Here is a 15153-nt window from a genome sequence, read left to right as displayed (position 1 = left end):
TGTCCCTCAGCCCTTCAGCTCAAGGCTAGCGCTCTACCACTTGAGCCATAGTGCCACTTCTGGCTTTTTTCTTTTTGCTTATGTGGTGCTAAGGAATCGAACCCAGGGCCTCAGGCATGCAAGGCAAGTGCTCTACCACTGAGCCACCTTCCCAGCCCTCTCTCTTCCTTTATTTGTTTATTGATTCATAAATTCATGCCAGGGACTCACTATATAGTCCAGGCTGGCCTTGAACTCCTGGATTCCAGTGCCATTTGAGCTCACCACCAACTCATTCTCATTCATTTATTTATTCATGCATTCATTCATGCTGTTTCTGGGGTTTGAACTCAGGGCTTGGGTGCTGTCTTTAGTTTTTTTGCTCTCTACCATTTGAGCTACAACTCTGCTTCTGGCTTTTTTGAAGAAGTACTTAATTGGAGATAAGAGTCACAGACTTTTCTGCTCAGGTTGGCTTTGAACCATGATCCAGTGATCTGAACCTCTTGAGTAGCTAGGATTACAGGCATGAACCAGCAGCTCCCAGCTGCTTCCATTCTTTTTCACATAGACTCTCTTCATGTTTTTCCCAGGCTGGCTGGACCATGCATGATTTTTTTTTGTCGGTCATGGGGCTTGAACTCTGGGCCTGAGTGCTGTCCCTCAGCTCTTCAGCTCAAGGCGAGCACTCTACCACTTGAGCTACAGCGCCACTTCCGTTTTTCTGGTAGTTTATTGGAGATAGGAGTCTCACAGTCTTTCCTGCCCGGGCTGGCTTTGAACTGTGATCCTCAGATCTCAGCCTCCAGAGTAGCTAAGATTACTGGTGTGAGCCACCAGCACCCGGCCCATGCATGATCTTAATTGTATAAAACCATACCTGACCTTTTTTTTTCCTTTTGTCGGTAGTGAGGTTTGAACTCAGGGTCTGGATACTGTCCCTAAGCTCTTTTGTTTAAGGCTAGTGCTGTATGACTTTGAGCCACAGTGCTATTTCTGTTTTTCTGGTGGTTAATTAGAGATAAGAGTCTCACGGACTTCCCTGCCTGGGCTGGCTTTGAACCATGATCCTCAGATCTTAGCCTCGTGAGCAGCTAGGATTACAAGTGTGAGTCACCAGCACCCAGCCACACTTTTTTTTTTTGGTCAATTGTGGGGCTTGAATTCTGAGCCTGGGCTCAGTCCCTGAGCTCTTCAGCTCAAGGTGAGCGCTCTACCACTTAAGCAACAGCACTACTTCTAGTTTTTTGAGTGTTTTATTGGAGATAAGGGTCTCCTGGAGTTTCTAAGCCTGGGCTGGCTTTGAACTGTGATCCTCAGATCTCAGTCTCCTGAGTAGCTAGGATTTAGGGCATGAGCTATCAGTGCCCAGCCACACCTGACTTTTTTTTTTTAATTTTTTTTGGGGGGAGGGGGTCTGGTCGTGGGGCCTGAACTCTGGGCCTGGGCTCTGTCCCTCAGCTCTTCAGCTCAAGGCTAGCGCTCTACGCACACCTGACTTTTTAAGATAAGTCTCTAGAACTTTTTTGCCAGGACTGGCCTCAAACTGTGATCCTCCTGATCTCTGCCTCCGGAGTAGGTGGGATTACAGGTGTGAGCCCAACATCAGTCTTTTCTCTTTTGCCCTCAGATTATTTCACTGGCTTGGAGGGGGAAGGAAGGCCTTTATATTCTCTCTATCTCCCAAACTAGTACTGAGAGATCTAGAAGGAGAGGAAAAATAGAGGTTTGAGGACAAGTGGAGGCTTGTTGATGTGAGGAAGTCTCCATCCTCATACAACCATCTCCTCACAGACAGCATCCACGCCATCTACGTGACCTTGGGGGAGGCGATGGAGCTGCCATGTCCTTCTCCACCCACCCAACATGGGGATGAACTCCTGTCTTGGTTCTACAGCCCTGCGGCAGGTTCTTCCACAATTCAGGTGGCCCAAGTTCAAGTGGCCAAGTCAGGCCTAGATCTTGGGAAATCTGGAAGAGAATCCAGGCTCAAACTCTTGGGAAACTATTCTTTATGGCTGGAAGGATCCAAGGATGGAGATGCTGGGCGGTACTGGTGCATGGTGGTCGATCAGCAGCATCAGAAGTACCAGAATTGGAGGGTGTATGATGTCTCTGTGCTCAAAGGTAAGTGTGGAGATGAAGATGAAGGGTCACTGAGGGCTAGGGAAGCCCACGCCAAGCCCTGAGAGGTCTCTCTCTCTCTCTCCCCAGGATCCCAGTTCTCTGCAAAGGCCTCCAACGGATCCTCCTGCTCTGTTCTCCTCTGCTCTGTGGTCCCTGCCAGGCGTCTGGACTCTGTGACCTGGCAGGAGGGGAAGGGTCCCGTGAGAGGACATGTTCAGTACTTCTGGGGTGATGGATCAGCCCTGCTCTTGGTGTGTCCTTTGGAGGGGCTTCCTGGGCACAGAGGCCGGAGACCAAGAATCATTCGCTGTCTCTTGCCTCAAAACAAAGCAATCAATTTTAGCCTGGCAGGTAAACTGAAGGAGGAGATGGGAAAGGATGGTCCCTGTGGCACACCCATCTGGTTAGGAGAGGAGGTAAAATAGGAAGCAAATCAGGCCAGATTTGGAGGGAGGGGGGCGCTTCTGGTGGAGTACATCAATGTTTAGAGCAGAAGGCTTTGACCAAATTTATTACAGAGAAAGGAGGTTTTTGTTTTGTTTTTGTTGATCATGAGGCTTGAACTCTAGACCTGGACACTCTCCCTGAACTCTTCAGCTCAAGGCAAGCACACTTCCACTTGAGCCACAGTTCTACTTCTGGTTTTCTGGTCGTTAATTGGACATAAGAGTCTCACAGACTTTCTTGCCTGAGTTGGCTGTGAACCTTGATACTCAGATCTCAGCCTCCTGGGTAGCTAGGATTACAGCCATGAGTCATTGGCACCTGGCTGAGAAAGGAGTTTGTTAAGCCAGTTTTCTGAAGCACTTGACCAGCAGCTGAGGCCTATGCTTCAGTATAGAAATATTCTATATTATTTCCTTCCTTCCTTCTTTCCTTTCTCTCTTTCTTTTTTGTCCAGGACTCAAACTTGGTACCTGATGCTTTCGATTATTGGCTAGCACTCTACCAACTGAGCCACACCTCTAATACTTATTTTATTGTTTAGAAATAGGTAATCAGAGACTTTTGGGGTTATGTGTGGAATTCCCATATCAAAGAGTAAGAAAATAGAAATTATTGCTGGGGGAATTCCCCCAGCAATCTATCTATCTTTTAAAGATAGGATTTATGACCTAGGTATAAGAATGGCCCCATTGGGGCTGGGAAGGTGGCTCAGTAGTAGAGCGCTTGCCTTGAATGCATGAGGCCCTGGGTTCAATTCCTCAGCACCACATAAGCAAAAAAAAAGAAAAAAAAAGTCAGAAGTGGCGCTGTGGCTCAAGTGGTAGAGTGCTAACCTTGAGCTGAAGAGCTGAGGGACAGCCCCCAGGCCCAGAGTTCAGGCCCCACGACCGGACCCAAAAAAAAAAAAAGAATGACCCCATTGATGGTGAAGGCAGAAGAAAATAACATGTAATTGTTCTGCGACCGAAGGCCACCGTAGAGACAGGCGTGGTGGCAAATGCCTGTCATCCCATGATCCTCAGATCTCAGCCTCCTGAGTAGCTAGGATTACAGGTGTGAGCCACTGGTACCCAGCCTCCCTGTCTTTCTTGTCTTCCTTTCCTATAGCCTCCATGGATGTTTCTCCCAGCCTCTGTGTCCCTTCCTCGAGTTGGGATGTGCCCTGGGTCCTCATGCTCCTGTTCACAGTGGGCCAGGGATTTGCCAACTTGGCCCTGGGCATCATGCTCTGTAGACAGAGAGTCCAAGTGACTCGAGACAGAGGTAAGTCCTTCACTTGGATACCAGGGAAAAGGTCAGACTTCCTCTGATCTCTAATGGAGGGGTGGGCTTGAACTCAGGGAATGGGCATGGTCCCTGAGCTTGTTTTGCTTAAGGCTAGTGCTCTTCCACTTGAGCCACAGCTCCACTTCGGCTTTTTCTGAGTACTTTTGTTGGAGATAAGTCTCATGGCCTTTCTCTGCGCTGGCTAGCTTTGAACCTCTATCCTCAGATCTTAGCCTCCTGAGTAGTTAGGATTACAGGCCACCAGTGCCCACCTATCTGAGTTAATTTCATACCATCTGGCTGCTTTTCCCTAGAGGCCTCCATTCCTCACTTCAAACCTGAGGTCCAGGTATATGAGAACATCCACTTGGCCCATCTCAGGTGAGGAACAGCTGTGGAGCAGAGGCTTAACTCCCAGAGGACCTGGGACTGAGAAAGGAAGCCCTGGGGTGAGATTGGGGCTGGGGTCCTGGTGCCTGGGAAATGAATGGAGTTATCATTTTAAAAATCTGACTCTGGGCTTTGCAAATCCCACAGCCCACCCACCCACAAGACCAGGTGATCTTGGTGACATCAACTGCTGGAATGTGTGACCTGCTGTCTCCCGTGGCCTTCTTCCGACACCTGAAAGATTCCCTGAAAAAAAACCTTGTCAAGCGAGGGAGGGGCAGTGCTGCCAGCATGACTTTACCGCCGGCCTCCAGCAGTCACCCATCTTTGTGGGGGAGGGGGTGGGAGAGGATTAGTCCATGATGTCACCCCAGAAAGGTGTGGTCTCCTGTCTTGAAGCAGCCAGTGGAGGGGTGGCCTTGAGCACCACTAACTATACTATGGAATTGAGAGGCGCCTGGGGGAGCTGTTGAGGGTGAGAAGGGGTGGGTGGGTGTGTGTGCGTGCATATGCGTGTGCACCCACAGGGAGAAAATAGAACAAGCCAGAGATTTGAGCAATGGTAAGGGTATCAGTAATGGTGGGGAGATTGAGAGAGGAGGAAGGGGACTTGAGTCACAGGAAGAAAAACAATGTGGAAGGAGAGAACAAGATAGAAGCATAAGCAGGAGGACTGAGGAATTACCTAACATAGGAAGAAGATTCAACCTGTCTCTAAATTAAGCCAGATCTCCCCTCTTTCTTCCCTAAGTGTGATCCTCATAAAGAAAAAAAAGTTGAGAGGGAACAAGCTCCTTTTTATTATTATTTTTTTGTCAGCCATGGGGCTTGAACTCAGGGCCAGGGTGCTGTCCCGGAGCTCTTGCCCTCAAGGATAGCATTCTACCACTTTGAGCCACAGCACCACTTCTGGTTTTCTGGTGGTTAATTGGAGATAAGAGTCCTATGGACTTTCTTGCCTGAATTGACTTTGAACCATGATCCTCAGATCTCAGCCTCCTGAGTAGCTAGGATTATAGGCGTGAGCCAACGGCACCCAGCTAACAAGCTCCTTTAACCAGCCTCAGACTTCCTTAGATGGGAGGGGGGAGAACTCAGCGAGAATGGGGGTGCTTGTGTTTGCCCCCCACTCACACTGTGACACCCTCCTTATCCTAAGCACACAGGCTTCCTGTGGTTCTCCATTGGTGTGAATAGCTTATCGCCTGGGATTCCCTGGGAGCAGTGTCTCCTTGCATCCTGGGGTCACAGCCTATCTCCCTGGGCAGAGGGAACATTCACAGGGCTGGCTATGAGGCTCCCCACTAGGGTCAATAATGCTGGACAAACCTAAGCTGGTGATGGGGGGAGGGCATCTCTGGAGACATGAGCAGGGTGCCTGGCCCCACCCTAGCCAGCAACTGCACCAGGTGTACCTTGGAGTCTTGGCTCGAGCTTGGGCCTCTCTGCAGAATCACTTTTGAAAAATGTTGCCTACAACCTTCACACCAAGCGGCTTAAGCTCAGTTATTGGCAGGAAAGAAGATGAGAATGATGCAGATGGAAAAAAGAGGGGAAAATGGTTCTTATTCCAGCATTCCATTCCAACCCATTAAGTAGCTAAGTTCATTCTTAGAGTACACACCCATGCACACTTGAATGATCACACACACACACACACACAAAACATCCTGCACATACAACATTATCAGGCTCCTAGCCCTTTTATTAAATTTTTTTTTGTTTTCTCCTGTAATGGGGATTGAACTCAAGGCCTCTCATTCTTGCTCAACTTTCATTCCTTCTTTTCTTTCTTCTTTCTTTCCTTCCTTCCTCCTTCCCTTCCTTCCTTCCTTCCCTTCCTTTCCTTCCTTCCCTTCCTTCCTTCCTTCCTTCCTTCCTTCCTTCCTTCCTTCCTTCCTTCCTTCCTTCCTTTCTTTCCTTCTTTCTTTATTTCTCTCTCTCTTTCTCTCTCTCTCTTTCTTTCTGTCTTTCTTTCTCTGTGGGGCTTAAACTCAAGGCCTGGGCACTGTCCCTGAGCTCTTTTGCTCAAGGCTAGTGCTCTACCACTTTGACCCACAGCTTCACTTCTGGTTTTTGAATGGTTAATTGGAGATAAGAGTCTCGAGGGACTTTTCTGCCTGGGCTGGCTTCTAACCCAATCCTCAGATCTCAGCCTGCTGAATAGCCACCAATACCTGGCCCAAATTACATCTTTTCTAGCAAGATTCTGTTCATAGTGCCCCTTCAATCCCCATGTTTGAGACCAACAGCTCCTTCAACATGGCTATCCTGACAGAGTTCTGGGGCTGAGGCTGAGAGGGAGCAGCAGCACTTAGCTTCTAGAAGAGGCAAAAAGACACAGAGCAGGTGTTCCTGAATGGATACCTGCAGGGGCTAGAATAATACCTATAGGAGCCAGCTCTCAGGAGAGCTCTGGACAAAATCATGTCTGTGCAGGTGTTTCCAGGGTCGTGGTGATGGAAAGGCTGGGGATCCATACAAGGCTAGTAGAAAAGGTGTCCTCCCCAGGTGAAGCTGACAGCAAGGAGGAGCAGGGTGGTGAGGAGGAGGCTGGGAGGCCACTGCAGCGAGGTGGCCGCATTGCACAGATCCTGCTCACAGCAGTGATGCGTCAACGTGTAGGAGCGAAGCCAGTAGGTGGTATGGCCCGGCAGAGGGCACTGGGCCCTTGGAAGGCAAGCTTTCCTCTCGATGACCTCATCATTCTGGTCTGTGGGACAAAGGAGGAATATAGAGACAGAGGCAGCAGGAAGGAGGAAGTAGGGAGGCACCCAGAGAAGGGTCGTGGGATCAGAGTCCTACCTGAGGTGCCAATGCTGGTGCCACAGACCTCGTCGTCCTGACACTCAGTGGGAACAGGGTAGCAGGGTTTGGCAAAGGTGCAAGTGTAACAGTGGAGCCGACCTCGGGCAGGGGAAGTGGTGAGACCTGTTAAGTGGAAGGTGAAGGGTAGGGGTAGGTCCCAGATCCTACAGAGGAACACCCAGAGAAAGTTGACACACAAAGGAGGAAAAGAGGAGACATGAAATAAATGGAGGCAGGGATGGGAAAGTGGCTCAGTGGTAGAGTGCTTGCCTCACATGCGTAAGGCCCTGGGTTCAATTCCTCAGCACCACATAAGCAGAAAAAGCTAGAAGTGGCGCCGTGGCTCAAGTGGTAGAGTGCTCACCTTGAGCTGAAGAGCTGAGGGACAGTGCCCAGGCCCAGAGTTCAGGCCCCATGACCAACAAAAATATAAAGAAAGAAAGAAATGGAGGCAGGCAGAAGTAGAAAAAAAGAGAGAGCCAGGAAGGTGGGGAGAGAACATGCAGGGAAATAAAGGCGAGACAAGAGAGAGACACAGAATTGAAAAACACCCAGATATGAACAGAAGCCAAGAGAATATGTAAGAATGACACACAAAAGCCAGACCCTTAATGAAGTAGAGAGAGGACGTGAGCAAAGTAGATGTCAACAGAGATAAGAAAATAGGAATGGACAAGGACCAAGGGACCCAGCACCAAGCAAGAGATGAGATAAAGGAGAGCAGAAAAACAGATCAAAGAAGCAGCAAGGGATGATTTGGAAAGCAAATTTCTCTTCCACCTTACCAGGCAGGCCTGAGGCCAACCCAACAGTTGATCTGCCCCCAAGTCCCTGGCTTTTCTCTTGGCCTTCTTGCCAGCCTCTCTCCCTTCCAGCCCTCAGACTCCTCCTCAAGCCCCAGCCCCAGTGCTGCTCTCCCTCAGCCCCTAAGATTTCCCCAGACCACCCTTACCCAGTGCTCCACAGAGGAACAGGATACAGAGGAAGATGCTGGAAGTGCCCATGATGGAACTCGGGTGCAGGAAATCTGCGAGAATGTGATCAGCATTCAATGTGTGCAGCGTTTAAGCAAGATAGGGAGGAACCGATAAACAAACACTCCTAGAGAGAGAATCTGGGGGTGGCTCGGTGACAATTCATCAGCCTGATACAGCAGGGCCCCAGCCCTCTGTTCTTGGCACCCAAAATCTCTCACCCCTCCCTGTCCGTGCCTTGAGGGTCTTTTCTGTTCTCTCAGTGTTTGTAACTCAACTCTGTCTGCCACTCCTGAGTTGCGTCTGTCGCCTTCTCTCCTGTACCCCACCCTCCCTCCCGCAAACGCAAACTGTTCTCTGTTCTCTCTGCTCCCTATTTTCCCTGTCTGTCCTTTCAAAATAGGTCTGCTTCTCAAGGTCACACTCCTAAACAACCTTGGCCTAGATGGTTAGTGTGTGTGGCTTGAGTACCGCATCAATAATGTGCCCACTCACCCACCCCCACACCCCACTCACAAAGCCCAGCAGTGAAGGGGTGGCCACACCCTGCTGGCATCCCTTTGATCCCCCCCCCAAGCCTCAACATTCCTACCCCTCTCTAATTATCCCTCCCAGCTTTACTGCCTTGGAGGAAAGAATTAATCATGAGTGGAACTAGAGGGAGGGACAGATGCTTTTCCACTGGGGAGGAAGCAGAAGGACCAGGAAGGAAGCACAGGTAGGATTCAGGAGGAGGGGAGTATGGCAGGCTGGCAGACTGGGGTTGAAAAGATTGAGGACAGGGATGTAGCTCAGTTGTGGAGAGCTTGCCTAGCAGGTTTGAGGCCCTGGCTTCTATCCCCAGCTCCAAGGGAAGTACCTTAAAAGGGTAGGTGCAAAGTGGGGAGGCTAGAGGAGAAGAAGGGGGAGGACTCGGGTCTCTTGATATTCTCTCTCTCTCTCTCTCTCTCTCTCTCTCGCTCTCTCTCTCTCGCTCGCTCGCTCGCTCTCTCTCTCTGTCAGTCATGGGGCTTGAACTCAGGACCTGAGTGCTGTCCTTGAGGTTTGTTTGTTTTTTTCTTTTGTTCAAGGCTAATGCTCTGCTCCTTTGAGCCACAGCTCCACTTCTGGTTTTGAGTGGTTAATTGGAAATAAGATTCTCTCAGTCATTCCTGTCCAGGCTGGCTTTGAACTACAATTCTCAGATCTGAGCCTGCTGAGTACTTAGGACAACAAGTATGAGCCACCAGCACCTGACTTCTCTTAGTATTCTTAAAAATTACTGAAGACTCCAAAGAGCTTTTCCTTATGTGGGTTACATCAATATTTACTGTATCAGAACTGAAAACAGGACATTTAAAATAGCTGTTGGTTGATTCATTTAACAAATAAACAATTAAATGATTACACATGAACAAAACATAGTTTTGTGGAAAATAATTTTGAGTTTCCAACCTCATAGTGGCATTGCTGCGTTTTTGTGAATCTATTTAATGGCAGGTTTAATAGATGATGACTAGTTTTCTTTTCACTCCCTGCCCCTTTTTAAAGATAAACCAGTAAGATAAGTCATTTATGATCATTATCGGGTCTTACATATTGTACATAATTATGTATACTATCCTTTTTATAAGTTTTTGGAACAAGGTCTCATTGTATAGCCCAGGCTGGCCTAAAACTTTGACCCAACTCCCTCAACCTCTTTTAAATGCTGGAATTTCAGGTGTGTAAAACCATGCCCACTTCATGCCTTCCCCTCTTTTTTTGCCAGTCCTAGGGCTTGAACTCAGGGCCTAGGCACTATCCCTGAGCTTCTTTTGTTCAAGGCTAGCACTCTACCACTTGAGCCACAGCACCACTTCCAACTTTTTCTGTGTTTGTGGTACTGAGGAATCGAACCCAGGGCTTTATGCATGCTAGGCAAGCACTCTACCACTAAGCTACATCCCAGCCTTTATTTCCTTCTTTTTGGTAAGTTGTGGGGCTAACTCAGGGCCTACCTGCTATCCCTAAGCTTTTTCACTCAAGGCTAGTGCTCTACCACTTTGAGCCACAGCTGAACTTCCAGTTTTCTGGTGGTTAGAGATAAGAATCTCATGGAGTTTCCTGCCCAGGCTGGCTTTGAACCTTACTCCTCAGATCTCAGCCTCCTGAGTCACTAGGATTATAAGCATGAGCCACTAGTGTCCAGCTCCTTTCTTTTCTCTTTTCCTTTTTTTGGCAGTCCTGGGGCCTGAATTCAGGACCTGGGAACTGTCCCTGACTTCTTTTTGCTCAAGGCTAGCAACTCTACCACTTGAGCCACAGCACCACTTCCAGATTTTTCTGTTTATGTGGTCCTGAGGGATGAACCTAGGGCTTTTTCTGTTTATGTAGTAGTGAGGCATGAACTCAGGGCTTCATGCATGCTAAGGAAACACTCTACTTCTAAGCCACATTCCCAGCCCCTGCCCAGCTCCTTTTTAAAATTGAAGTTCTTATTTCAAAAAATTTGAAACAGGGCTGGGAAGGTGACTCAGTGATAAAGTGCTTGCCTGGAATGCATGAGGCCCTGGGTTTGATTCCTAGCCTTGAGCTGAAGAGCTGAGGGACAGCGCCCAGGCCTAGAGCTCAAGCCCCATGACTGACAAAAAAAAAAAAAAAATGTAACATTTACAAAAATGCAGAGAATTAAACAGTACATATCCCCCAAAATCAGTAATCATATACTCACAGTAAGTCATGGTTCATACATATCAAATTCCACACTCTTCATTTTGTATTAACTTACAGCATTGGATAATTTCAACAATAATTATTTCAGTACATATTTTTCAAAGATATATAACCAAAACAACCTCATTTTATCTAAGCAAAGTGTCTTCCAAAATATTTAACCAAAACACCATTATTACATTTTTTTGTTGTTGTTGTTGTTTTTGGCTTGTCATGGGATTTTAACTCAGAGCTTGGGTGCTGTCCCTGAGCTTCTTTGCTCAAGGCTAGCACTCTACCACATTGAGCCACAGCCCTGCTTCCATTTTTCTGGCAGTTAGTTGGATATGAGTCTCATATTCTGGGCTAGTTTCTAATGGCGACCCTCAGATCTAAGCCTCCTGAGTAGCTAGGAATACAGGATTAAGCCACTAGTGCCTAGTTTATATGTTTTAAATTAACTTTTTTATTAATATTGTTTTTGTTGTTGGTGGTGGGGTTGTTTTTTTATTTTTTGGTCGGTTATGGGGCTTGAACTCTGGACTTAGGCCCTGTCTCTGTGCTCTTCAGCTCAAGGCTAGCACTCTACTACTTGAGCCACAGTGCCACTTCCGGTTTTTTAGTAGTTTATTGGACTTAAGAGTCTCACAGACTTTCTTGTCTGGGCTGGCTTTGAACTGGGATCCTCAGATCTCAGCCTTCTGAGTAGCTAGGATTACAGGTGTGAGCCAGCAGAGCCTGGCTAGCCTCAGTTGTGTACAGGGGTGTTTCACTGTGACATTTCCACATGTGTACAATGCATCAGCCTCAGTCCGGGCTGGCTACATTTCCCTTCTCCATTCCATCTGTAAGGATGCACTGATTTCCATTGCAGTGTATGCAAAACAGCCAGCCTCACACAGATCTAGAACTGCAATAAGGAAGCCCCTGAGTCCCATTTGAAAGACAATTAGGGATCCCTAGGAATTCTTAAGCCACAATTTTAGAACTGCCACTAAGCATGGGGGAATTTGAGACTTCAGAAGATGCAAAGAGCTCCTCCCTGTACCCTGGAGCCCCAATGCCTGCTGGGGAAAGACTCTTTGCTACCATTTTATAGCCCTATAAAGCTCAAGGCAAGGGGGGATATAAAGCCGACACAGCCGGACCTTGGAGGGGGGTGGGTGGGAGGGAGAGGTGCCACCCATACAAGCAGACAAGATGAAGCTTCCATGTGTCGGGGTCCTGTTCAGCACCCTTCTGGGGGCTGCTTTGGGTAAGGAAGAGGTCAATTCACCTCATTCACTGACTGGGCCTTGTCTTTGTCCTCTACCAGCTGCTCTGCCACCCCCACCCCCCACCCCCAACCAGGGCCTGGATCCAATGCCTTTTCTCTTCTGCCAGGAAACCGCATGCGGTGCTATGACTGTGGTAGCGGCCCCAGTAACTCCTGCAAAGAGACAGTGATCACCTGTGGCGAGGGAGAGCGCTGTGGCTTTCTGGATCGCAAACCCCAAGCAAGCCTGGCGCAGAGCAAGCTGTCTGGGAACCGTGAGTCCTCACTTCTTCCCTTTCCCCTCATCCCTTCCTTGCTTCCAGACCTCACGGCAATCCTTCTGGCTTCCAGAACCTTTCAGGCTCAGTATTGCTCTGAGCAGATGGTGCCACTGTTGGAGTAGGGCAGTCTGTACCCCTTCTGGCTCCTGGCACTTCAGCCCTGAGCAGCCTGTGGTCCTGGGCTCCCATCTCCCTCCTCTTTACTCTCTTCAAACCATATCATAGTCTTCACTCACAAAGGAAAAAGCTCTTTGTCAATTAAGGCAGGGTCATACTGTTTTGTTTTGTTTTTTGGTCCAGTCATGGGGCCTGAACTCTGGGCCTGGGCACTGTCCCTCAGCTCTTCAGCTCAAGGCTAGTGCTCTACCACTTGAGCCACAGCGCCACTTCCGGCTTTTTTTCTTTTTGTTTATGTGGTGCTGAGGAATCGAACCCAGGGCCTCAGGCATGCAAGGCAAGTGCTCTACCACTGAGCCACCTTCCCAGCCCATGGCAGGGTCATACTGTTAAACCAAACTTCAACTTTTAGGCATTGGCTAAGGATCAGGGAAGAGAGAGAGAGAGAGAGAGAGAGAGAGAGAGAGAGAGAGAGAGAGTGTGTGTTAATTTTTTATTCTTTTGAATTAACAGAGAAGTTGCAAAAGTGGTTAGAGTTGATATATATATTCCACCCAACATCCACTAATTTGAACATCTCATATAGTGCAATTAGCAGAATCAGAAAGTAAGGGGCAGATATGGTGACAGACACTTATAATCCCAGCTACATGGGACCTGTAGGTAGGAAGATTGTAATCAGAGGTCAGCTCTAGGCAAAAAGCACCAGATCATATCTAAAAAACAACTAAAGCAAAAAATGGGCTGAGGGCTTAGTGGTAGAATACCAGAATACAAACACCAGTACAACCACACACACACACACACACACACACACACACCACCACCACCACAATTCTACATTGCACTTATATCTTAAGTCCTTTTAGTCTTCTCCATTTTGTCTTTCATGATCTTCACTTTTTGGAAGAGCTCTAATAGGTTTTTTAATGCTTTGAAATTTGTGTGTGCATGTGCGTGTACATGTGGAGTGTGTGTGTGTGTGTGTGTGTGTGTGTGTGTGCTGGTATTGGGGCTTGAACTCTGGGCCTCATGCATGGTGGTTTGTTTTTTTTGCTCAAGGCTGGTTCACTACCACTTGAGCCACATCTCCAATTCTGGCTTTTTGCTGTCTAATTGGAGTAGTCTCAGAGGATGTCTGCCTAGATTGGTTTCAAACCATGATCCTCAGATCTCAACCTCCTGAATGGCTAAGATTATAGGCATGAACCACCAACACCTGATTGAAAATGTTTTTTTCTTGGTCAGTCATGGGGCTTGAACTCAGGGCCTGGGCACTGTCCCTGAGCGTTTGTGCTCAAGGATAGCACTCTACCACTTTGAGCCACAGCTCCACTTCTAGTTTTCTGGTGATTAAGTGGAGATCAGAGTCTCACAGACTTTCCTGTCCAGACTGGCTTCAAACTGTGCTCCTCAGATCTGTCTCCTGAGAAGCTAGGATTACAGGTGTGAGCTACTAGCACATGGCTCTGGCTAAAATTTTTAAATTTGCTTTTTTGGTAAGTTATTCTAAAGACTGTCCCTCAGTTTGAATTTAGCTGCTGTTTCTTCATGGTAAGATTGAGGTCATATGATTGAGGTCATAAGAAATTGCACAGAAGCTGGGAAGTTGGCTCAGTGGTAAAGCGCTTGCCTTGCACGCATGAGGCCCTGGGTTCGATTCCTCAGCACCACGTAAGCAGAAAAAAACAAAAAGCTGGAAGCAGCGCTGTGTCTCAAATGGTAGAGCGCTAGCCTTGAGCTGAAGAGCTGAGGGACAGCGCCCAAGCCCAGAGTTCAGGCCCCACGACCAGACCAAAAAAAAAAAAAAAAGAAATTGCACAGAAGTGATAACTTCAAGGATTAATAATACTTCAAGGAAGTGATTTTTGAGGGGGCAGAGAACCTCTTTGAGCTCCTTGAAAATACATCTCTGCCCCACAAAGGCAAATCCTAAAGCTAGGAGTCCAACATCCCAGTCTTGTTCTCTCTCCCAGCCTCAGTGCCCCTGAGTCACCATCCAGCCTGTGTGGCCATCCATCATTGCAATCAAGTGGAAACAGAGTCAGTGGGAGACGTGACTTACACAACACAGAAGAACTGCTGCTTTGGAGACCTGTGCAACAGCGCTGTGGCAAGCACCGGAAGTCCCGCCTGCATCTTGGCTGTAGCAGCCACCACCCTGACCTGGCTCTTGTGGAGTGGGTAATGGGAGCAGGATAGGGAAGGGAATGAGGGAGCTCTGAACATCCAAGGTGAGAAGTCAAACACTCCTCTGTGAGCCATTAAAATCTATTGACCATTCTAGAGCTGACTGAAAAATTCTTTTGTTGATGGAAAGTTGGAAGGAGTAATATGGGAGCATCCGGCTTATAGTTTTGAAGGGTTAAAGTACTTGAAGCAGTGACCATTTGTTGCTTGTTTCAGAGCAGAGCAACACCTGGTGCTAAACCACCTGATTGTGAGTCTTTATAAGACCTGCAAATCCTTAGCTCGGGGCTTTCCTCCTGGGCTCCACTGTGTTGGAGTGTAGGACGAGGCCCGGGCTGCAGCCCGTTTAAATAAAACAGCTGTAGAGTCTGACACTCGGTGGTCTTCTTGGTGGGAGTCCTGCGACCTTGGCATAACAGTTTATAGGTTTCCAGTACACTGGTGGACTTAATCCCAAAGCTATATTCCTTATATCAGGTGCCAGTGGCTCACACCTGTAATCCAAGCTACTCAGGAGGCTGAGATCTGAGAATCATGGTTCAAAACCAGCCCATGCAGGAAACTCTGAGACTCTTTTTTTTTTTTGGTTGGTCATGGGCCTGAACTCTGGGCCTGGGCGCTGTCCCTCAGCTCTTCAGCTCAAGGC

General features: G+C 48.1%; 3 protein-coding genes across 3 annotated transcripts in view; 2 read left to right on the top strand and 1 right to left on the bottom strand.

Annotated features, from left to right (window-relative positions):
• Ly6g6f (lymphocyte antigen 6 complex, locus G6F) overlaps positions 1 to 4553 on the top strand; it is a 9681-nt gene extending 5128 nt beyond the window's left edge. Inside the window, exons 2-6 of the mRNA XM_013031379.1 lie at positions 1774 to 2106; positions 2194 to 2457; positions 3661 to 3816; positions 4134 to 4200; positions 4357 to 4553. Coding sequence (XP_012886833.1) covers positions 1774 to 2106; positions 2194 to 2457; positions 3661 to 3816; positions 4134 to 4200; positions 4357 to 4381 — 845 coding nt within the window. The 3' untranslated portion in view covers positions 4382 to 4553. The remainder of the gene's footprint in view (positions 1 to 1773; positions 2107 to 2193; positions 2458 to 3660; positions 3817 to 4133; positions 4201 to 4356) is intronic.
• A 2142-nt stretch (positions 4554 to 6695) lies between these two features.
• On the bottom strand, positions 6696 to 8021 carry LOC105996859 (sperm acrosome membrane-associated protein 4-like). Its single transcript, XM_013031104.1, has 3 exons — positions 7970 to 8021; positions 7015 to 7140; positions 6696 to 6922 (listed from the first exon to the last, which is right to left on the bottom strand). Exons 1-3 carry the CDS (start codon positions 8019 to 8021, stop codon positions 6696 to 6698), a joined length of 405 nt encoding a protein of 134 aa, XP_012886558.1.
• Positions 8022 to 11864: 3843 nt separating this feature from the next.
• Ly6g6d (lymphocyte antigen 6 complex, locus G6D) lies at positions 11865 to 14505 on the top strand. The gene is made up of 3 exons (XM_013031333.1): positions 11865 to 11919; positions 12048 to 12194; positions 14294 to 14505. Exons 1-3 carry the CDS (start codon positions 11865 to 11867, stop codon positions 14503 to 14505), a joined length of 414 nt encoding a protein of 137 aa, XP_012886787.1.
• Positions 14506 to 15153: the final 648 nt, after the last annotated feature.

Source organism: Dipodomys ordii, unplaced genomic scaffold, assembly GCF_000151885.1.
Source record: "Dipodomys ordii isolate 6190 unplaced genomic scaffold, Dord_2.0 Scaffold138, whole genome shotgun sequence".
Classification (NCBI taxonomy): Eukaryota; Metazoa; Chordata; class Mammalia; order Rodentia; family Heteromyidae; genus Dipodomys; species Dipodomys ordii.
This window is presented reverse-complemented; position numbering and strand designations above follow the sequence as displayed.